This window comes from Cavia porcellus, unplaced genomic scaffold (assembly GCF_034190915.1).
Source record: "Cavia porcellus strain 051 isolate PalLab524CR breed Dunkin Hartley unplaced genomic scaffold, mCavPor4.1 scaffold_33, whole genome shotgun sequence".
Lineage (NCBI taxonomy): Eukaryota > Metazoa > Chordata > Mammalia > Rodentia > Caviidae > Cavia > Cavia porcellus.
This window is the reverse complement of record NW_026947516.1, coordinates 34,082,187-34,099,955: the sequence shown is the minus strand read 5'-3', so window position 1 is coordinate 34,099,955 and position 17,769 is coordinate 34,082,187. Positions and strand designations below refer to the sequence as shown.

Genomic DNA, 17,769 nt, shown 5'->3' with positions numbered 1-17,769 from the left:
AGGAGGAAATTAACTACGATATTACTTTAGAAAAATTGTTCAACTTTCATTATTGACAAAAACAAGCATAACAATTAAAAAATACCCCAACACTGAATATTTGTAGTGGTGCTTATTTTCCTTGAGTGGTCCTGGGAGAAGTGAACACAGGATGTCAAGTTTTTCTTTTTACTTCTACATACTCCTTCCACTTTACTACCTGCACACAATGACATGGAGCCGGGTCAATATCCAAAGGAAAGGGGTTCAGGTTGCCTTAAGGAATGCAGCAACTTTCCAAGTTTATAACAATCTATTTATTATTCTGAGCAGGCCAACAATCACCTCATTAATTTATTTAGTAACTGCTACAAGACATTTGCCTTCTCACATGTGCGTGCATGCATGTGCATACCTACATTTTAAGAAAATAACCAAACAAAACGCCTTCATGCTAAGCAATTTTATGGGTGGTTAGGAATTCAGCTTTCTTCTTACATTTTACTATATCATAATACATAACAGTTTGAATCAGGTATAAATATGTAATGGCATTTACATTAAACTGACCTATATAACTTAACTGCTGTATTTACAGTTAGTATAAATAAAATATTAATGCATACCATCTGAATCTGATCAGTTTGATTTGGTAAGTCATAAGTTCCCAGACTTGGCTTCCGAATCAACTTTAGAATCAGCTAGATTTTTTTTGTACCAGGAATCAAACTCAGGACCTTGCACTTGCCAGGCAGGTGCTGTGCTGCTGAGCTATACCTGGTACCCTGGATGACACTTCCAGTGATAAGCTGGTCACCACATCTCTTACAGAAGACCAACGTCTACTGGATAACTTTGGTATTAAATAAGTCCATGGGCTGTGGGTAGATTTTATAGTACAACACTAGCCTACTGTTGGGCTTGATCTACAGCACTGCAAAAAAATTTCTTTTCCTTGTAACTGTCAGCTACAAATGTTAGCCATATTTTTTGAGATATAAAAAAATATAGTCAATCTTGCTTCCACATGCCAATCTTTTGGAAACCCAAAGCAGCTATTTTATCCCTCCAGTCTTCCCTTCCATTGTCTTGGCTAAACATATTTCTTTTGACTGCCTCTGCTTCCATAAGACATGGTTTAAAGTGTCTTTGTCACAGTTCCCAGGGTATGCAGCTATCTATTCATATCATTCCAAATATACACCTAGAAGAAAATACAGTAGCAATGTTGTGACCAGCACAGGATCAAAGAGGGCCACCAGCTCCCTTGTTCTAATACTACCCATCCAATGCAGACATGCTCACATTATTGGACAGTTTTTTAATAGTACAAAGATGACTAAAATTCTGCTCAAAGAAACTAAGAGGCATACAGTAAAGAGTAGAGAGTCTAGGTTGATTACTTATAAAATTAGAACACAACAATATACACAAGAAGAAATAAAGAGGACAAGTGAAGGGTGGGACTACAAAACATCAGGACGTGGTCCTGATGTGTAGTGACAGGAAGTGAAGCGATCAGCAGCACAGGTGGAGGGAGGAGCCTGAAGAGGGACAGACTGTTGCTTCTCCTAAGAAAGGGAGCAGAAGATCCAGATAGAAAGTGTAGACCCTGAAGTCCCAAAGTCTCCACTTCCCCGTGAAATAGTAGGCAAGACCATATGCTAAAATAGGACCAAGTAAAAGCAGCCTCAAGAGTTTGGGGAATAAGCCAACAGAGTGTCACACTTCTGAAATCTCAGCTACTTAGAATGCTCAGGCAGGAGGATGGCAAGTTCGACGAGAGTCTCAGCAACTTGGATAGACACGGACTCAAAAGGATGGGGGGGTGGGGGTGGGGAACTAGAGCTTATACTCTGAACCCAGACAGTTGGGATTCAAATTCCAATTCTGATGGTTCTGTTTCATTTTTTTCCTACAAAATGGAGAGAATAAAATATTTCACCTTACTAAGTTACAGTGATAAGTATTAAAACACATGACTGGCAGACAGGAAGTACTTATTAAATGTTATCTACCGCCACTATCATTATTATCATTATATTGTCATTGTCATAGCTGTTTTGAAATTGAACCCTTGGTCCTTCATACTGAACAACATCCCCAGCCCTTTCTGTATTTTGAGGCAGGGTCTTGCTAAGTCACTAGATTGCCCAGGCTGGGCTCTAATTTAGACCCTTCTGTCTCAGCCTCCCAAGAATGCTGAGATTATGGGCACTCACCACCACACCCATCTTGTCACTGTTATTACTGTGCAGTGTGGAGACCAGTTGCAGAGAATAAGATTAAGTTGAGCAAGACACAGAAAGTAATTCAGCCACAGATTGCTTCAGAAGTATTATGAATACTGTTTTGGAGGTGATAACTTTACAAGATGGAACCACAATGAATTCACGGTCAATAGGATGTCTCCTTACACATTTATCTTTCTGTAAACCACCTGGCTGCTCCTTTAGGCACAATCCTTGCTTCACTACTTTGTATTCATCCTGCTACCTTTTCTTACTGGCTCCTTCTGACTAGTATTTAGAATAGAATCTGGAGCTATTTTCATCTGATTCTTAGGTCATGGATTCCTCCTTGACCACTCCTTTCTCCTTTATCTTTGTTCCACTTCTACCTGGCAGGTAAAATTGCTTTTCTTGCAGACAATCAAAGTCCATCGAAACAGCTTCTCTGGATTGTCTTCCAACCACAGACATCTTTAACACTGGCTGCTCCCCAGGGCACACAGGTCTTATGCAATGCATCTGAGCTTTTCCCATGTTCTAACTCTTAGTCATTTTCCCTAAAATCCCTCAGGGATTTTAAGAGTAACTTTTCTGACTCTTAATCCTAGCACGTATGCCATTAGCAACGGATCCTAACTTTAATGTTTTTCCTAAGAATAACAGATTTAGATTTTGTAATTTCCTACTATAGTTCATCTGTACCACTTAGAGGTATTGGATATGACATACATGAACGACACATTTTCTGGCCTCAAAACTTTTTACTTGAAGATATGATAATCATTAACATTTATAAAATACAATGTGTTCCTCTTATATCTAGCAGATTCACTTTTTTTAGGGGTGTGTGTCTTTATAGTGAGTGTCAGTAAAACTCAAGTAGTTAAAAGTTAATATCCAGCATCTCTGGTTAAATGTTGCTTAAAGTTGTCTATAAAACTTACAGTCAGTTAAGAAAATATACTTAGAAAAAAGTTCTTGAAAATACTTCAAGATATTAATTATTGTAATCTTGGTATAGACTTATGGATGATATGATTCTTTTCATGAGTCTTTTTTTTACCATTAAGCTACATCCCCAGTTCTTTAAATATATATCACTTTTTAAATTTATTTATCTGTAAGTTAGATCCTTCTGAGTTGCCCCAGCTGGCCTTGAACTTGCAATCCTCTCATCTCCACCTTCTGCATTCTGGAATTATAGGCACAGGCCACCAGGCCTCACACATGAATCCTTTTTGAAAAATGAAATCAGGCTAAGGGTGCAGCTAGGAGTGGAGGGTGTTTGCTGAGCATGTACAAGACCCTGGGTCTGATCTCCAGTACTGAAGTAAACAAATTAGGAAGTAATACATTTTTCACAAAAAAATAACAGAGCAAAATAATAAAAGCTTTAGAGAAAACATCTCTATCTACTACAAGGACCATATGGGCAGAGGCATAACGCTTTCTAAACAATCAAAAGCTTTGTATGGTTTTCCACTGAAAATGCATATTTGACAATTGCAGTACTGGGGGTTTAGCTCAGTAGTACAGTGCCTACCTAACATTTATAAGGCCTTAAGTTCAACTGTAGCACCATAAACAAAAATCTTGGCAAGTCATCACAAACAAGATGTTGCTGCTAATGGAAAAGTTATTTTGGAGGGTGAAGTGACTTGCTGAAGTCCCTGAAAGACTGAGTCTAAGAGGTAACTTAAATGTGTGGGAATGTCAGATAGGGTAGCAAATTAGAGGAATAGTTGTGTGAGTTTCTGTGTGTGTGTGTGTGTGTGTGTGTGGGTGTGGGTGTGTGTTGGGGGGGGGTCCTGCGGATTGAACCCTGGACTTCACACTGAGTTACATACATCTCCAGTCTTTTTTTTTTTTTTTTTGAGACAGGGTCTCACTATGTCACCAAGTTGCCCTGGCAGGCTAGAATTTGTTCCTGCCTCAGCCTCCCAGAGTACTGGTATTACAAGTAAACACTACCATGCCTAGTAGTTTTTCTTTCCTCCAATGGTTGAAATAACTGCTTTAGAGACAAGAACATTTAATTCTTGAGGATTTTATGACCTTATCTTTCAAACTGTTTAGAAGCAAATTGTGTTTTGCTTCTATCATGTCAAACAAAAATGAAAGAGATTATCTCGTGTTCTAATTCCTGATACTTTGTAATTCCTTAAATTCTTTGAAAGACAAAAAGAACTTCTTGCCTCAAGTCAAGAAGGAAAGAAGCAGCCCAATGACTTGCTTTGGGCTAGAATATACTGTTCAGTTAGAATGATTCTTAATTTGGAAGACACTGTTCTTAGTGACCTGAAATCAGTGAGCTGCGTGACAGATAAGGATGACCAAAAACAATGAATCAGAATATTTCAAAGAAATATAAAGAGATATGATGAACCTGGTTAATGATTATCAGGTTAAGACTATCGAGGACAGCACTCTTCAGCTGGCAAAGCTAATTTATTTGTTACACAAAAAATATCAACTGAAGTAATTTTTGAGATTATCACCAGTATGGCTCAGGGGAAAAAAAAGCCCTGCTCGAGGAGGTAGGGAAGCTGTGTTTTAATGCTGTGCAGCACTAAAGAGTTGTGGGACCTTCAATAAGTCTCCTTCCCTCACTGAAGCTAGGGGGAGTTGGTCTGGGTGAAGAAAGATCCTTTATAGCTTTGACAGATCATTCTACATAGGCAGTGTTCTATATAGGCAAGCAAAAGCTTGGCCTTTGGCAATGGCAATTCAGTAACTTATCAAGGAAAAATTCAGCATCACTGCTTTGTATAGAGAGGCTTATGGGACACTGTCATCCTTGGCCACTGACTGGTTCACTGTGGCTCAGATATGGCTTTCACATTGATCAAATACAGGAGTGTAGAGAGTGTGTGTTCAATTCTTTCAGACTAGTTACTACAGGTGTAAGACAAATCCCTTGTGCAGGAGTTGTGTCATCTTCACATATACCACAAAACCCAGCCATAAAACGTTGGCAGCCAAATGGGTTCAAAAAGTCAACACAATATTGCTTACATTACCTATAAGGAAGGTAGAACATTAATGTCACCATGGTCAATCACCTGGGAGTGGATTCTAAATATGGCTTTAAACTCCATGGATTACCTAAGTATTGGGTAGTAACCACTTTGACAAGAATATGCTACTGAATGCCTGTTATGTTTACAGTGCTTAGACCACGAAAGCTACAAGAACAGCTCAAAGAAATGACCAACAAAGCCGGGCGTGGTGGTATACAACTGTAAGCTGAGTTCCTTAGGAACTGAGGCAGAAGGACTGCAAGTTCTAGCCCAGTTTTGGCAATTTAGCAGCTTAATGAGACCCTGTCTCAAATTAAAAACAAAAAATGAAACAAAAATCAAAAACAAAATCAGAAAGGGCTGGAGGCATAGCTCAGGATAAAGGTCCTGGGTTTAATCGCCAGTACTTCAGAGAGAGAGAGAAGAGAGGGAGCGAGAAAGGGAGACAGGAAGGGAAGAATGGAGGGAAGGGAGAAGAAAAGGAGGAAGGACAAACAGCAATCACTTTGATAGCTTTGACAGCACATCTAAACTTAGGTGACTAAAACTTTAAAAAGAAGCACTTCCACTTAGATGTAGGGAGAAGAAACAGGACTAATATACGCATGACTTTACAAAAATGTTAATAAAATCCAAAACTGCTCCTAGGTGTTTGTCTCATTTAAAATCTGTAATAGCTTGAATAGTTACACTATTGTTAGGATCCTGCACTTATCTGTAGTTACTCCCCTACTTGACCTTCGGCTGCGTGGCTCCATTCATGCTCTGCTGTATCCCCAGCACACCTACCAAATAACAGGCATTCTGTAGACTTGCTGAATGTATGGTGAGTATGTATGGTGGTCTTCAGTTTTGAAGTTTTTATTTTTACAAATAGGAAAAAAATCTTAGGAGTGATGGTAAATTTCAAGTCAACATGATGTGAATCAGGGCACTACCATAAATTGTACTTCTCTCTACCTATGATCAAACTAAGGGAAAAAATAGCTCTTGAATGGTGAAATTAAAAATTGTAAGGTTAAAAAAGCAATTACCATATTATGCTTCTACCCTTCATGTTATTACAGTATATGAATCTTAGATGACTGCATTCTTTTCTTTCTCCATGAATGAATGACAAACCAAATGTAGGCCAGTTATGGTCGTAATCCATACAGGCTGAGCAAGCCTGTAATCCAGCACCTGGGAGGCTGAGGCAGGAGGATCACCAAGAGTTGAGAGTCAACCTGGTCTACACAGCAAAACAGCAAAATGTAGACAGATACTACTATGACTACTAAGAATTTAGAGAGATCACATGCTTTCTCAAGTATATTTTGGAAAACATTTACAAGTGAAGTTTCTGGATTTCAAACAAGCCTCCCCTGATCTGTTCCTTTCACTACCCTTTCTTGCCCCAATAAAAGGCGTTATTATTAGGTAGGAGCTCGAGCAAAAACCCAAGCATCAGGCTCTGCTTAGACTTCGGTGGTAGAGGGCATGTTTACCACGCGTTCAATCCTATCGCTACAGGAAAAATGAGAGAGGAACAGAGAGAGAAAGAAGAAGAAATGTGCCTGGCCCTATCTCTGACTCATCTTTTCCCTCTCATCCCACAAGTCTATTACCCTTCTAGCCAATCCATCAGCAACTTCTGGGTCTTTCCTCACCTCCATGCTATCTATCCACTACTTCACTTATGGCTTCCATTGCAGCCTCTGCACTGGTCCCCCTGCAACCACATTAAACCCCCTCACAGTACTCTTCATATAGTAGTTAGGGAGTCCCCTTTAAACTGCCAATTATCCCTTACTAAGGTGATCAGAACCCTCTCATGGCTCCCCCTGTGATGCTAATATCTAAACGCCTAAGAAACTAGCTGAAAAGGCCCTCACTTTTTCTGCAGCTTTCAGTTCCTACTTAAATCCCAACTTACTATCCATTCACATAGCTCAATCTTTTTTTCCCCAGTTTTTGAGACAGGGTTTCACCATGAGTTAAGGCTGGCCTTAAACTCACAGTGATCCTCCTACCTTAGCCTGGGATTATTATAGGCATGTGTCACCATGCCTGACATCCTCAACCTCCTTTTACTGTCCTATCACCATACTCTGACTGCGGAATGCCCCAAGTTTCTTTGTACCATGGGCCCTTTGCATATGCAAACACTCCTTTTTATCAAACACTCTTCCCCCAGATAGTCACATGGCCATCCCCATTTTGGCCTTGGGAATTTCAGCAAGCATCACCTCTTCAAGAAATCCTTCCTTGGAGACCCAACCTAAAGTAAACCGTTCTGAGCACATGCCGTCAAAAACTTGATTTTTACGTTTTGCAAGGAATGTACTAGTATCCAAAGCTAGCCTCTATTCGGCTGCTTTGTTTTACTCACCCTTACCCCTACCAAAATAAAAGCTCCATGAAAACAGGAACCTGATCTTCTGTCTAATGCATCTTCAAGCTCACACAGAAATGGCTAGAATTGCATAAGCACTCATTACAAGCAGAAAGAACCAATTAATGAATTTGGTTGAATCATGCTATAAAAATAATATAATCTATTAAAATACCTTTTATGTTGGAAATGTCAATATTGAGTTGTCCAAGTTTCTCACATGTTTTTTCGATGCATTCGTAAACTGACTGCAGAATCTCCTTGGGGTCTTGTTCCACCCATCTTTAACAAAACAATGTATTTGTTAGTCTACAAGACAGCAATACAAATGTATTTTATTTCTACAGAAATGTTACCTTCTGAGTGTGTGGCTGGTGTACAAATTAAAGAAAATTCGATAAGCAAAGCTTACCTATATCTCACTTTCTAAAGAAAAGGTTTCAATAAAAGCTTGACCTTATATTTTTATATGCAATAATCAATTATTGTTAAAGAAAGCCACTAAATAGGAGGCTATAAACAGCAAATATTCTATCTACTTTTAAATTATTTTTTCAAGTAAAGAAGAAAAGAGATTGGCACGCCAATTTTTTACACTTTGTGGGTTTGATTCCATAGTTATTTCTAAGTTGATGGAAATATATTTGTTTCACTAGCAATTTTTGAGTTGACAGAAACATTTTACAAATCATATTTGGGGAGTGAAGAAAATTTTGAAAAGCCAAGCAAGTATGTGTTACTACTTTCCCCCCAAAATGTTTTATTGGAATTTAGCAGCAAAGTTTAACTTGCTAATAACTATTGGTGTGGAAAAATGACTGATCGAAGTTTTCAGTTCCTGCACAGTTTTGGTAAGGCACTAATAACAAATGATAGGCAAGAGAGGATTTAGAGAAGTAATTTGAGGAAGTCCCAAAGTAGGTAACACAAACTGAAAAAAGTCTACTCCAGAGCCTGGAAGTAGCAATGAAATTTCAAATACCTTTATTCTCTGCCTTCTTCTGGACTAGCTAACTGCTTCTCTTTTGTAAGCTTCAAGTTTTTTTTTTTTTTTATCAGTACTGAGGATTTGAACTCACGACCATGCACCTGCAAGGCAGGCTCTTATGCCCTGTAAGCTTCAAGTTTTATCTATACCTTTTCTCTCCTCAAAATCCTAATCTCAACCTGGCTTAGTGGTGCACACCTATAATCCAAGCTATTCTTGAGGCTGAACCTGGAGGACCGCACATTCAAGGTCAGCCTAGGGAATTTACCAAGAGTGTCTCAAATTTTAAAAAGGAATGGGGATATAGCTCTGTGGTACAGCACTTGTCTAGTATGCATCTGGCCTTGGATTCAACTCCCAGTTCCACCTCCCTCCCTGACAAAAAACCTTCCTTCTATGCATTTCTAATTGTCATCTATAACCTAAGTATCCTCCCTACAATAGCCCTGGTTGAGTCTGAGGACAGTCATTCTAATACTGCTAATAGATCCATAATCTTTTAATGAAAGAAGAAAATTCTTTCAAATATAGGAAAACTTTTTTTCTTTTTGGTGATAGCAGAGCCTTGCACACACTAGGGTAAGCACTCCATCACTGCTATATATCTAACTCTTTTTATTTTACTTTGAGACATGGTTTCACTGTGTTGCCCAGGCTAGCCTCAAACTTGTACACCTCCTGCTTCAGCCTTCTGAGCAGCCTCAATTACTGGCATATGCCACTACGCCAAGCTAAGGAAAGCACATTTTTTCATGAAAAAGGAATGACACAACTTAGTAAAACATTTTTCTCTTTTCTTAAATTGAGATAAATTTTCCAGTGAAATGCATGGATCTAAAGTCCACAATTTGCTAAGTTTTAATAAATACAGACATCCATCTAACCAACACTTCAGCCAAGAATATTTCTTTCACCAGACAAAGTTCTTTCATGCTCCTTTCAAGTCAATCACATAACTCACTTTTATTTCCATTATCCTACATTAGTTTATCCTATTCCTGAAATTTAGACAAATGGAAGTGTACAATGTGTTCTTGTTTGTACTTTTTTACCATCTATAATGTCACTGAGATTCAATGGTACTGCAAGAATCAGGTTACTTTTTTTAAATGCTGTATGATATTCCATTGTTATCCTTTCTACTGATGATAGATATTTGGGACTTCTATGAATAAAGTGCATATAAATATTCATGTGTAAATCTTTCTAAGTACATCCTTTCACCTCTTTTAAGAATTCCTCAGAATGAAATACTGCAGATTTAAGGTCAACTTAAGAAACTGTCATACAGCTTTCAAAGGGGTTGTATTATAAAAACCTTTCAATTTTAAAGAATATACTCAACATTATATATAGTTACAATTTCCACGTATTAACACTTTTTCCAAAAAGGATGATTTAGGGCCAGGGATTTAGCTCAGTGGCACAAGTGCCTGCCTGGCAAGTGCAAGGTCATGAGTTCGATCCCTGGTACAAAAAAAGGGAAGATTTAATATTAGTCACATGTGAATGCTTTTTTTAAAAAAATAGATGTCCTTAGTTTAAAAAAAAACCTATGTTGTACAGTACTCAAATTAATGAAGCAGTATTTGGCAATAGTGGGGACAGAGAACTAAATGTACCATTTCTGATGTTAAATCTTGTTTGCCTTATAATTTATCTCCCTTCCTTTTTTGTCAATGAATTCCTATACCATCAACTACCCACATATTTTTGCAAACAAGTTATTGTTTCTTCTCTTCACTAATCAATATTTAAAGTCTTCAAGAAAGAATCTGGCAGAGTTTATCTTATAAATTCACAGGGTAGAGAGAGTAAGATAAAGCTTTAAAGAAGATATGTCTTTATGTATTAAATTAGAAAACATACCCTTCTCTTGGGAACTCCTGTTTTATTTCCACTTGATGATGACTTAGAAGTTCAGCTGTTTTTGAATTGAAAACCTGAAAAACATGTTGCAATAGTATTATAAAAATGCAGGCAGCTATCAAAGGTGTAAGCCTCAGGAGGATCACAAGTTGGAGGCCAGCCTGCGTTGCACAGCGAGGTCAAGGTCAGCCTGGATAAGAAAAAGGGAACAAGCAGTGGAGAGAGGGAGCATCAGTATGAGCAAAATATACACATTTACCCTCTCCTCATGTGAAACTAGGGCAGGATAAGGGGGATGATGGATAGGGTGAAAATGAGTAAAGTAAGTTGTGTGCTTGTACAAATCTGCCAAAATGAATCCCATTAATCTGCATAGCTAATTAAAAACGTGTAGGCCAATAAATTAACCAAAACTTCTCTTTAAATAAAAAAGAAGAAACGTATTGACGATACAGGTAAATTAAGAGGAAATTCCTTAGTAAACCAAAATAACTCTCTGATTTTAGGAAAGTTAACACATGAACCAATTATCAGCATGGATTCAGAGAAAAGGAAAATCAAGAATAATACAGTGTTAATAGTGATGACATAATAACCCACTCCTCATTCATACTGGATGTGCAGAAAGGGCATAGGATGCTCAAGCAGGAATGCCTACTGTGAATTCCTGAGAGAAATGTCAATGCCCTATCAATGGACAGAAGTGTATATACGGGCTCATCCCACCAAGCACTGTAATACCATTGTCACAAATTGCTGACCCTTAGTACAACACCTGAAAATAAAAGGAAGAAAGCTAATTAAGAAGTGCTACATAATCCTCCACAATTTAATACTATTTAAAAAGCACTTTAAAAAACTTCACACTGGGGGCTGGGGATTTAGCTCAGTGGCCAATAAGCGCCTGCCTTGCAAGCAGGCAGTCATGAGTTCAATCCCCGGTACCGATAAAAAGGAGGAAAAAAAAAAAAAAAAAACTTCACACTGGGCATGTTGGCTCACACCTTAATCCGAGCACTTGGGAGGCTGAGGCAGGGGCATCACTGCGAGAGTTCAAGACTAGCTTGGCCTAAAAAGTGAGCTCAAGGCCAGCCTGAACTGTGTAGTGAGACCCTGTCTCAAAAAGACAAATAAAAAAAAACAAAATAACTTCCCAACATTTGTTCATATATGCTGCTTTTTACCAAAGTATTTCCTCTTTTGGGGTAAGAATGTGTATTTTAATTAAAATTAACTCCCCAAACCATTATAATAGTTGCAATAAAGTCATTTCAAATTAGTTAAAGTATTTCCATGCTTAGGTTTCCTGTGGGAGAAAATTACCTTTTCAATACAGACTAACCATGATGTGTTGTCTCCCTCCTTCCCCATCATACATATCTTCTTTTCTGGACAAACTGCTAAACATAATGAAAGCAAAAGGGCAAATTCTTCAGTTATTCAAAGAGATAAAGTATCTTACAAGTCAAAGGTTAACTCAACACGTTGTAATTCAAAGGCACATAATTCAAAGGCAGATTACCACGTAATATCCTTGTGATTTACAACTTCGCATTACAGTGTCTAAGATGTCAAGCTACATCTGTCCTATTTCATTCACTGAAATATCTCTAGGATATCTGATGCTCAATAAACACTTGGTGAAGAGCTGAACAAATATGGTCTAGTACAAATGTTTATTAGAAGAAAAATCATCAGATAAAATAAAAATGGTTATGGGCAGAAAAACTAATACGAAACTACAGTTCTATTATTGTTATTCATGTTATTGCTACTTCCTTGCTAAGTCTCAATTCTCTGAAGGAGTCTGGGTTAAGAAATGAAGTATGTCTTTCTGCTGGCTAGATTCATAAAAACTTCAACAACAGAGTGATGAGGCTATAAACAGAAAGGGATACCTCTTCTATCACTTCCTATTTTGAATCAGGCTAACTTCAGGGCCCTTACACAAAACATGGAATTATACGTCTTTGGAATAAACACAGACAAGGGAAGGATTTGGTAAATTCTATTTACTGGAGTAGAGCATGAAGGCATCCATCCACACACAGCATTTGGAACTAACAGGATGCAGCCTAGACTTACCTCAACAGAACTCCCAAGCTTAGGAAAAGATGCTAACACTTTTTTGAGATATTACATTAAGGATGTAGCCCTATGTACCCCCCAAGTTTGTGGGAGACTTTATCAGTTCAGTATTTTTCGAATCAGCAACTTCCTTAGAATACTAAGCAACAATAATATAATACAAACCATGAATGCAAGCCAAATAGGTAATTTGAAGCTTTCTCATAAAAACTAGTAAAAAGACCAGTAAAATTAATAACATGTTTGATCTCAGTCATTATTGTATATTTATAAATTATCACTTCAACACATGACAAATGTTAAAAAAAATCATGGAGATCTTTTTGCTTGTTTCAAATACTAAGTCTTTGAAATCTGGTATATATCTTACTTAGGCTTACAGCCTACCTCGATTTGGACTAGTTACATATAAAACAATCAATAGCCACATGTGGCCAGTGGCTATCATACTGGCCAGTGAAATTCTAGAGCACTTTCTTCCTTATACATCTAAGTCCACAGGAAGAATCTTAATGAAGCCTCCTTAATGTCTGTTTATCTCCAGATGGACAAAGGTACAAAGAAAGAAAATGATGTTTCTAAGACACTATGGTGGAGTACAACTGATTTCACATGAGAATGTATAAAGAATATCAGTCAGTTTTAAGAAAATTTCAAAAACCATTGCCAATCAAAGATGACAGTGGCTGTGTAACCTACTTTATAGAATGTCTAGCATAATCATTTGTTTAAAAACTCATCTGAAGGGGCTGGGGATTTAGCTCAGCGGCATAAGTACCTGCCTTGCAAGCAGGCAGTCGTGAGTTCGATCCCCGGTACCGGTAAAAATGGAAAAAAAAAAAAAAAAAAAAAAAAAGAAAAGAAAAACTCATCTGAGGAGCCAGGCATCATGGCACATGTCTGTAATCCCAGTACTCGAGGAGGCTGAGGCAGAGAGATTCCAAATTTGAGTTCAACTTGGGCAATTCAGCAACTTAGTGAAATCCTGTCTCAAAAAAATATTATTGAAAAACGGCTGACATTGTCAGTTTGGTGCTAAAGTCTGTGGGCTCAATCTCCACCATCATGTCAAAAAATATATATTATATATATATATATGTATGGTAAGGGACAAAAATCACAGAATTATAGATCTTCTCATCTTAATTCATCAAACTTAAAAACATACTGGCACAGGATACAAGACTGCCTAAAAAGGGCTGGGGATGTAGATCAGTGGCAAAGTGTTTGCTTAGCATGCATAAGACCCTGGGTTTAATTCCCAGCACTACAAGAAAAAAAAGACTATCACAGACTATCTTTAAGAAAAGAAATTAGCTAGGTGTGGTGGTGCATGCCTTTAATCTCAGCACTCAGCAGCCTGAGGCTAGAGGATTGCCAGAGTTCAAGGACAGCCTGAACTACATAGAAACCATTTCACAAAACAAAACAATGACAACAAAAACTGAAATTAATGTGCTGTCTATGGTGGTGCACAGTTGAAATCTTAGCTATTAGGGAAGCTGAAGCACACAAATAATGAGTTTGAGACTAGCCTAGGCAATACTGGGAGACCCTATCTCAAAATCACCAAGGAAAGTCAATGCAGAAATAGAATTTAGCATAATGTAGATCATTAGAGAAATGCAAATTAAAACACTGAGGAAAAAAAAAAGAACAACATTACTGAGATTCCAGCTCTCCTGAGAAAGAATGGCTACTGTCAAGAAGTCAACAAAAGCTAGCCGGATTGTAGGGAAAAAGGAACCCTTCTCCACTGTTGGTGTGAGTGTAGACTGGTACAACCACTGTAGAAATCAGTGTGAAGATTTCTCAAAATAACTACGAGCAGAGGTCTCATTCCACCTAATTGTCATTGTGGGTATCTTCCCAGAAGAATTAAAGACACCATATCACAGCAATATATTTGCACCCATGTATATAACAGCACAATTTGTAACAGCTAAATCTTGAGAACAACCCAAATGCACATCAACTAATGAATGGCTAAAGATGTGAGTTTTTAAAAATATAATGGAGTACTACTCAGCCATAAAGTATAAATAGGAGACCTTCCTATTTAAATGGGTGCAGTTTGAGACCATATACTTAAGTGAAATAAATCAGACACCATGTATGTAAATATTGCCTTGTTTCTGTGGTGTGAGAAACCAAAAGTGTTAACAAGGACCAAAATGTACAATAGATATTGTGAAATAGGAAGAAAATGGTCAAGTGGGAAGGTATAGCCAGGCATGGTGGCACACACCTATAATCCCAGCACTCAGGAGAGGCTGAGGCAGGAGGATTAATGCAGGTTTGAGACCAGCCTGGCCTAGGAAGTGAACTCAAAGTACAGCCTAAACTGCATAAGAGACCCTGTATCAAAAAGACACACACACGCACACACACAAGCACACAATCAAACGTGAAGGTAAAACTTGGGAGGGGGGAGAGGGGATGGAAGGAAAGGAAAAGGAAAAAATGGAAACAAAGCTTTTGTAAATAACGAAGGGAAGCAGGTTGAAAGGAGGATTGGGGAAGTGGAGAAAAGAATAAAAATATATCATGTATAAATTCCCTGTGATGAATGTGATCAGTATGAATACCTAAAATGTACCAATAAATTTAATATAAAAAGTATTTAGCACAGTATAGGCCAACAGTATATGCTCACGTGAGTTTACCACTACTGTGGCGGCTATTACTACATTATTATTACCACCTCCACTACTGTACTGTTACCTATTAAGTGGTAGAATTAGAATTAAAAGTCACCAGCTGTTTTCGCCTCCTATGCCTCAATTATGACTCAATTCTTGACTTGAAAAACTAAAGAAAGAAATATGTTTTTGTAAGTGTTTTAAAATAGCCTATTTAAATAATGCATTCATTTCTGTCTCATAAAGCACACCACGGACAGATGAAAAGTTCTCCTTACTAAGTGTCCTGTAGGTTTGCCTCGCTCATACTATGACTAATTCAGCTGAACATGCACATTCATTTCCCTCCCTCTGTGATATCCCCGCTAGCGTACTCTTTTATGGCACACTAAACTTTACAATGATACGGCATTTCTCAGGATAAGTAAACCCCCAAAGAACACCACAGTATTACACAAATTTGAATGGTCAACAATAAAAATACTAGCTATAAATATATTAATTACAATTTTCTTCCTTCCTATTTTTTTGACTTTATTGGGAAGAGAACCCAGGGCTTTGTGCATCCTACACAAGTGCTCTACCACTGAATTACATCTCTGATCCTACATTACAAGTTTGATCAGAAAAGGTCTAACGTCATCTTCCAACAAGCCATAGGGAAAAAACATAGCAAATGACTTCATATTTTTCTTTAAAAAATGAAATCATATTAAATAACTCATGAACACATCTGATAGATATAATTTTTAAAACTGACATTTTCCAAGACCCTCCAACTTTTATTGTTTATTTTTACAATCTTGGGATTCTAATCAACACATCTGAGCCCTGCAAGCCGCTTTCTGCTGATTCTCTTCATGTGAGAAGCAACTATTACATACCTTTGGGGAAGAAACAACATACTGTTTTGCCCCCCAGGAAGCTCAAAACTGAAAGCTGTGAGCTGAAGTGCCTGCCTGGCAAGTACATGTTCCTGAGTTCAAAAAAACAAACTGTGAAGGACAAGAGGAAATGAACAAGTGGAAGCCCTCTGATAAGATGTATTCATGCCACCTTGGTAGTATAACTGACAAGAAAAGAAGTGAATGCAGTAAGGAAAAAATAAACAAGGACTACGGGTAACTTACCGTATGTCCTCATTCCAGCTATAAGTTAAATTAACTTTACCAAATTTACTATACCTTATCCCTGACCCATAATGGGTACATATTATATGTGTCAAGTAAATAAATGAAAAGGAAGGAAGAGGAAATCTGGCCATAAGCCTTATGAGATCTCTAAGTATGATGAGATACTTGGGGCCAAGGCAATACTTCCTGCCAAAACAAGGAGAGAACTACAATTCTAGGCATTCTTCATACATACTGACTATTGGAACAAATGATTATGCAATCATTATCCAGTGACACACCTGAGCCCTGCCCAGGCCCAACTAAATCTGAGTCACAAGATGATCATAACCTATAGTGCTTATTCAAAGCAGCATTTTATATACCTTGTGAAGTCAATTTGCAAGTGTATGTTTTTCTTGGCCAAGAGTCATTTACTTGTGACCATAATCCCATGATAGGAACTGACACTTGATTGACAGGTGGGGCGCTAGCCTTCTCTGTTCTCTCATCTCCTATTCATAATCCTCCAGGCAGAAGGGAACCTAAGGCAGTACCTAGGAGGACTGGATTCACAGTGTGAAAGACCTGGACTTGAATCCTAGTTTGACCAGTTATTTTGTGACGTTGGGCACAATCCTCACCTGTGTGCTGGAGCTTCCTATAGCATCTGCATCATGTTAAATTACTTAATACTGGAAAAGTCCTCTGCGCAGTATCTGACACATGTCAAGTCACAACATATTCTAAGCCTTTTTGTAAACATATGACCTGATAGAAAAAATCAAGTTACCAAATTAAAGAAGGAAGTTGACTGCTTAAGCTGAAATTTTTGTCTCATAAATAACCCCTCCTTAAAACCTGTTACACTAATTCTCTTTCCAAGAAGTTCCTACTCTGAAATGAGTAACTATATGCCAATCCTATTTCACTTTCACATCAGAGAAGTTGGAATTTTCCCGCTAGTATAAAATATATGCAGAGCCAGAATAATAATTTTTTCACAGCTTAGATGAAGAAATGGACAAGCTCTAAGACTGCATATTTAAAACTAATATAAAAGAAATTGCAGGCCAGGCCTGGTGGTGCACCCCTATAATCCCAGCACTCGGGAGGCTAAGGCAGGAGGATTGTTGCAAGTTCGAGACCAGCCTGGGCTACAAACCAAGTTTAAGGTCAGCCGTGAACTGTATAGTAAAACTCTGTCTCAAAAAGACAAAAAATAAATAAAAATAAATAAATAAATAAAACAAATTGTCAGGTATGGCAGTACACATCTGTAATCCCTGCAGGAAGGATTGTAAATTGAGAAGCTGAGGCAGAAGGTTTATAAGTTCAACTCCAGCCTGGGCAAATTAGTGACTTAGCAAGACTGTCTCAAAATTAAAAGAATAAAATAAAATAAAATAAAAAGGGTCTGGAAATGTAGCTTGGTGTGAAGAACCTGGGTTCAAATCCCAGTACTA

At 37.9% G+C, this 17,769-nt stretch overlaps 1 protein-coding gene across 11 annotated transcripts in view; it reads right to left on the bottom strand.

Moving 5' to 3' along the window:
- The window catches only part of Gk (glycerol kinase), a 117,487-nt gene that overhangs the window by 96,438 nt on the left and 3,280 nt on the right, over nucleotides 1–17,769 (bottom strand). For all 11 annotated transcript variants that reach the window (XM_063242821.1, XM_063242822.1, XM_063242823.1 and 8 more), the window contains exons 2-3: nucleotides 10,462–10,535; nucleotides 7,780–7,886 (exon numbers count right to left, since the gene is read on the bottom strand). In XM_063242821.1, coding sequence (XP_063098891.1) covers nucleotides 7,780–7,886; nucleotides 10,462–10,535 — 181 coding nt within the window. The remainder of the gene's footprint in view (nucleotides 1–7,779; nucleotides 7,887–10,461; nucleotides 10,536–17,769) is intronic.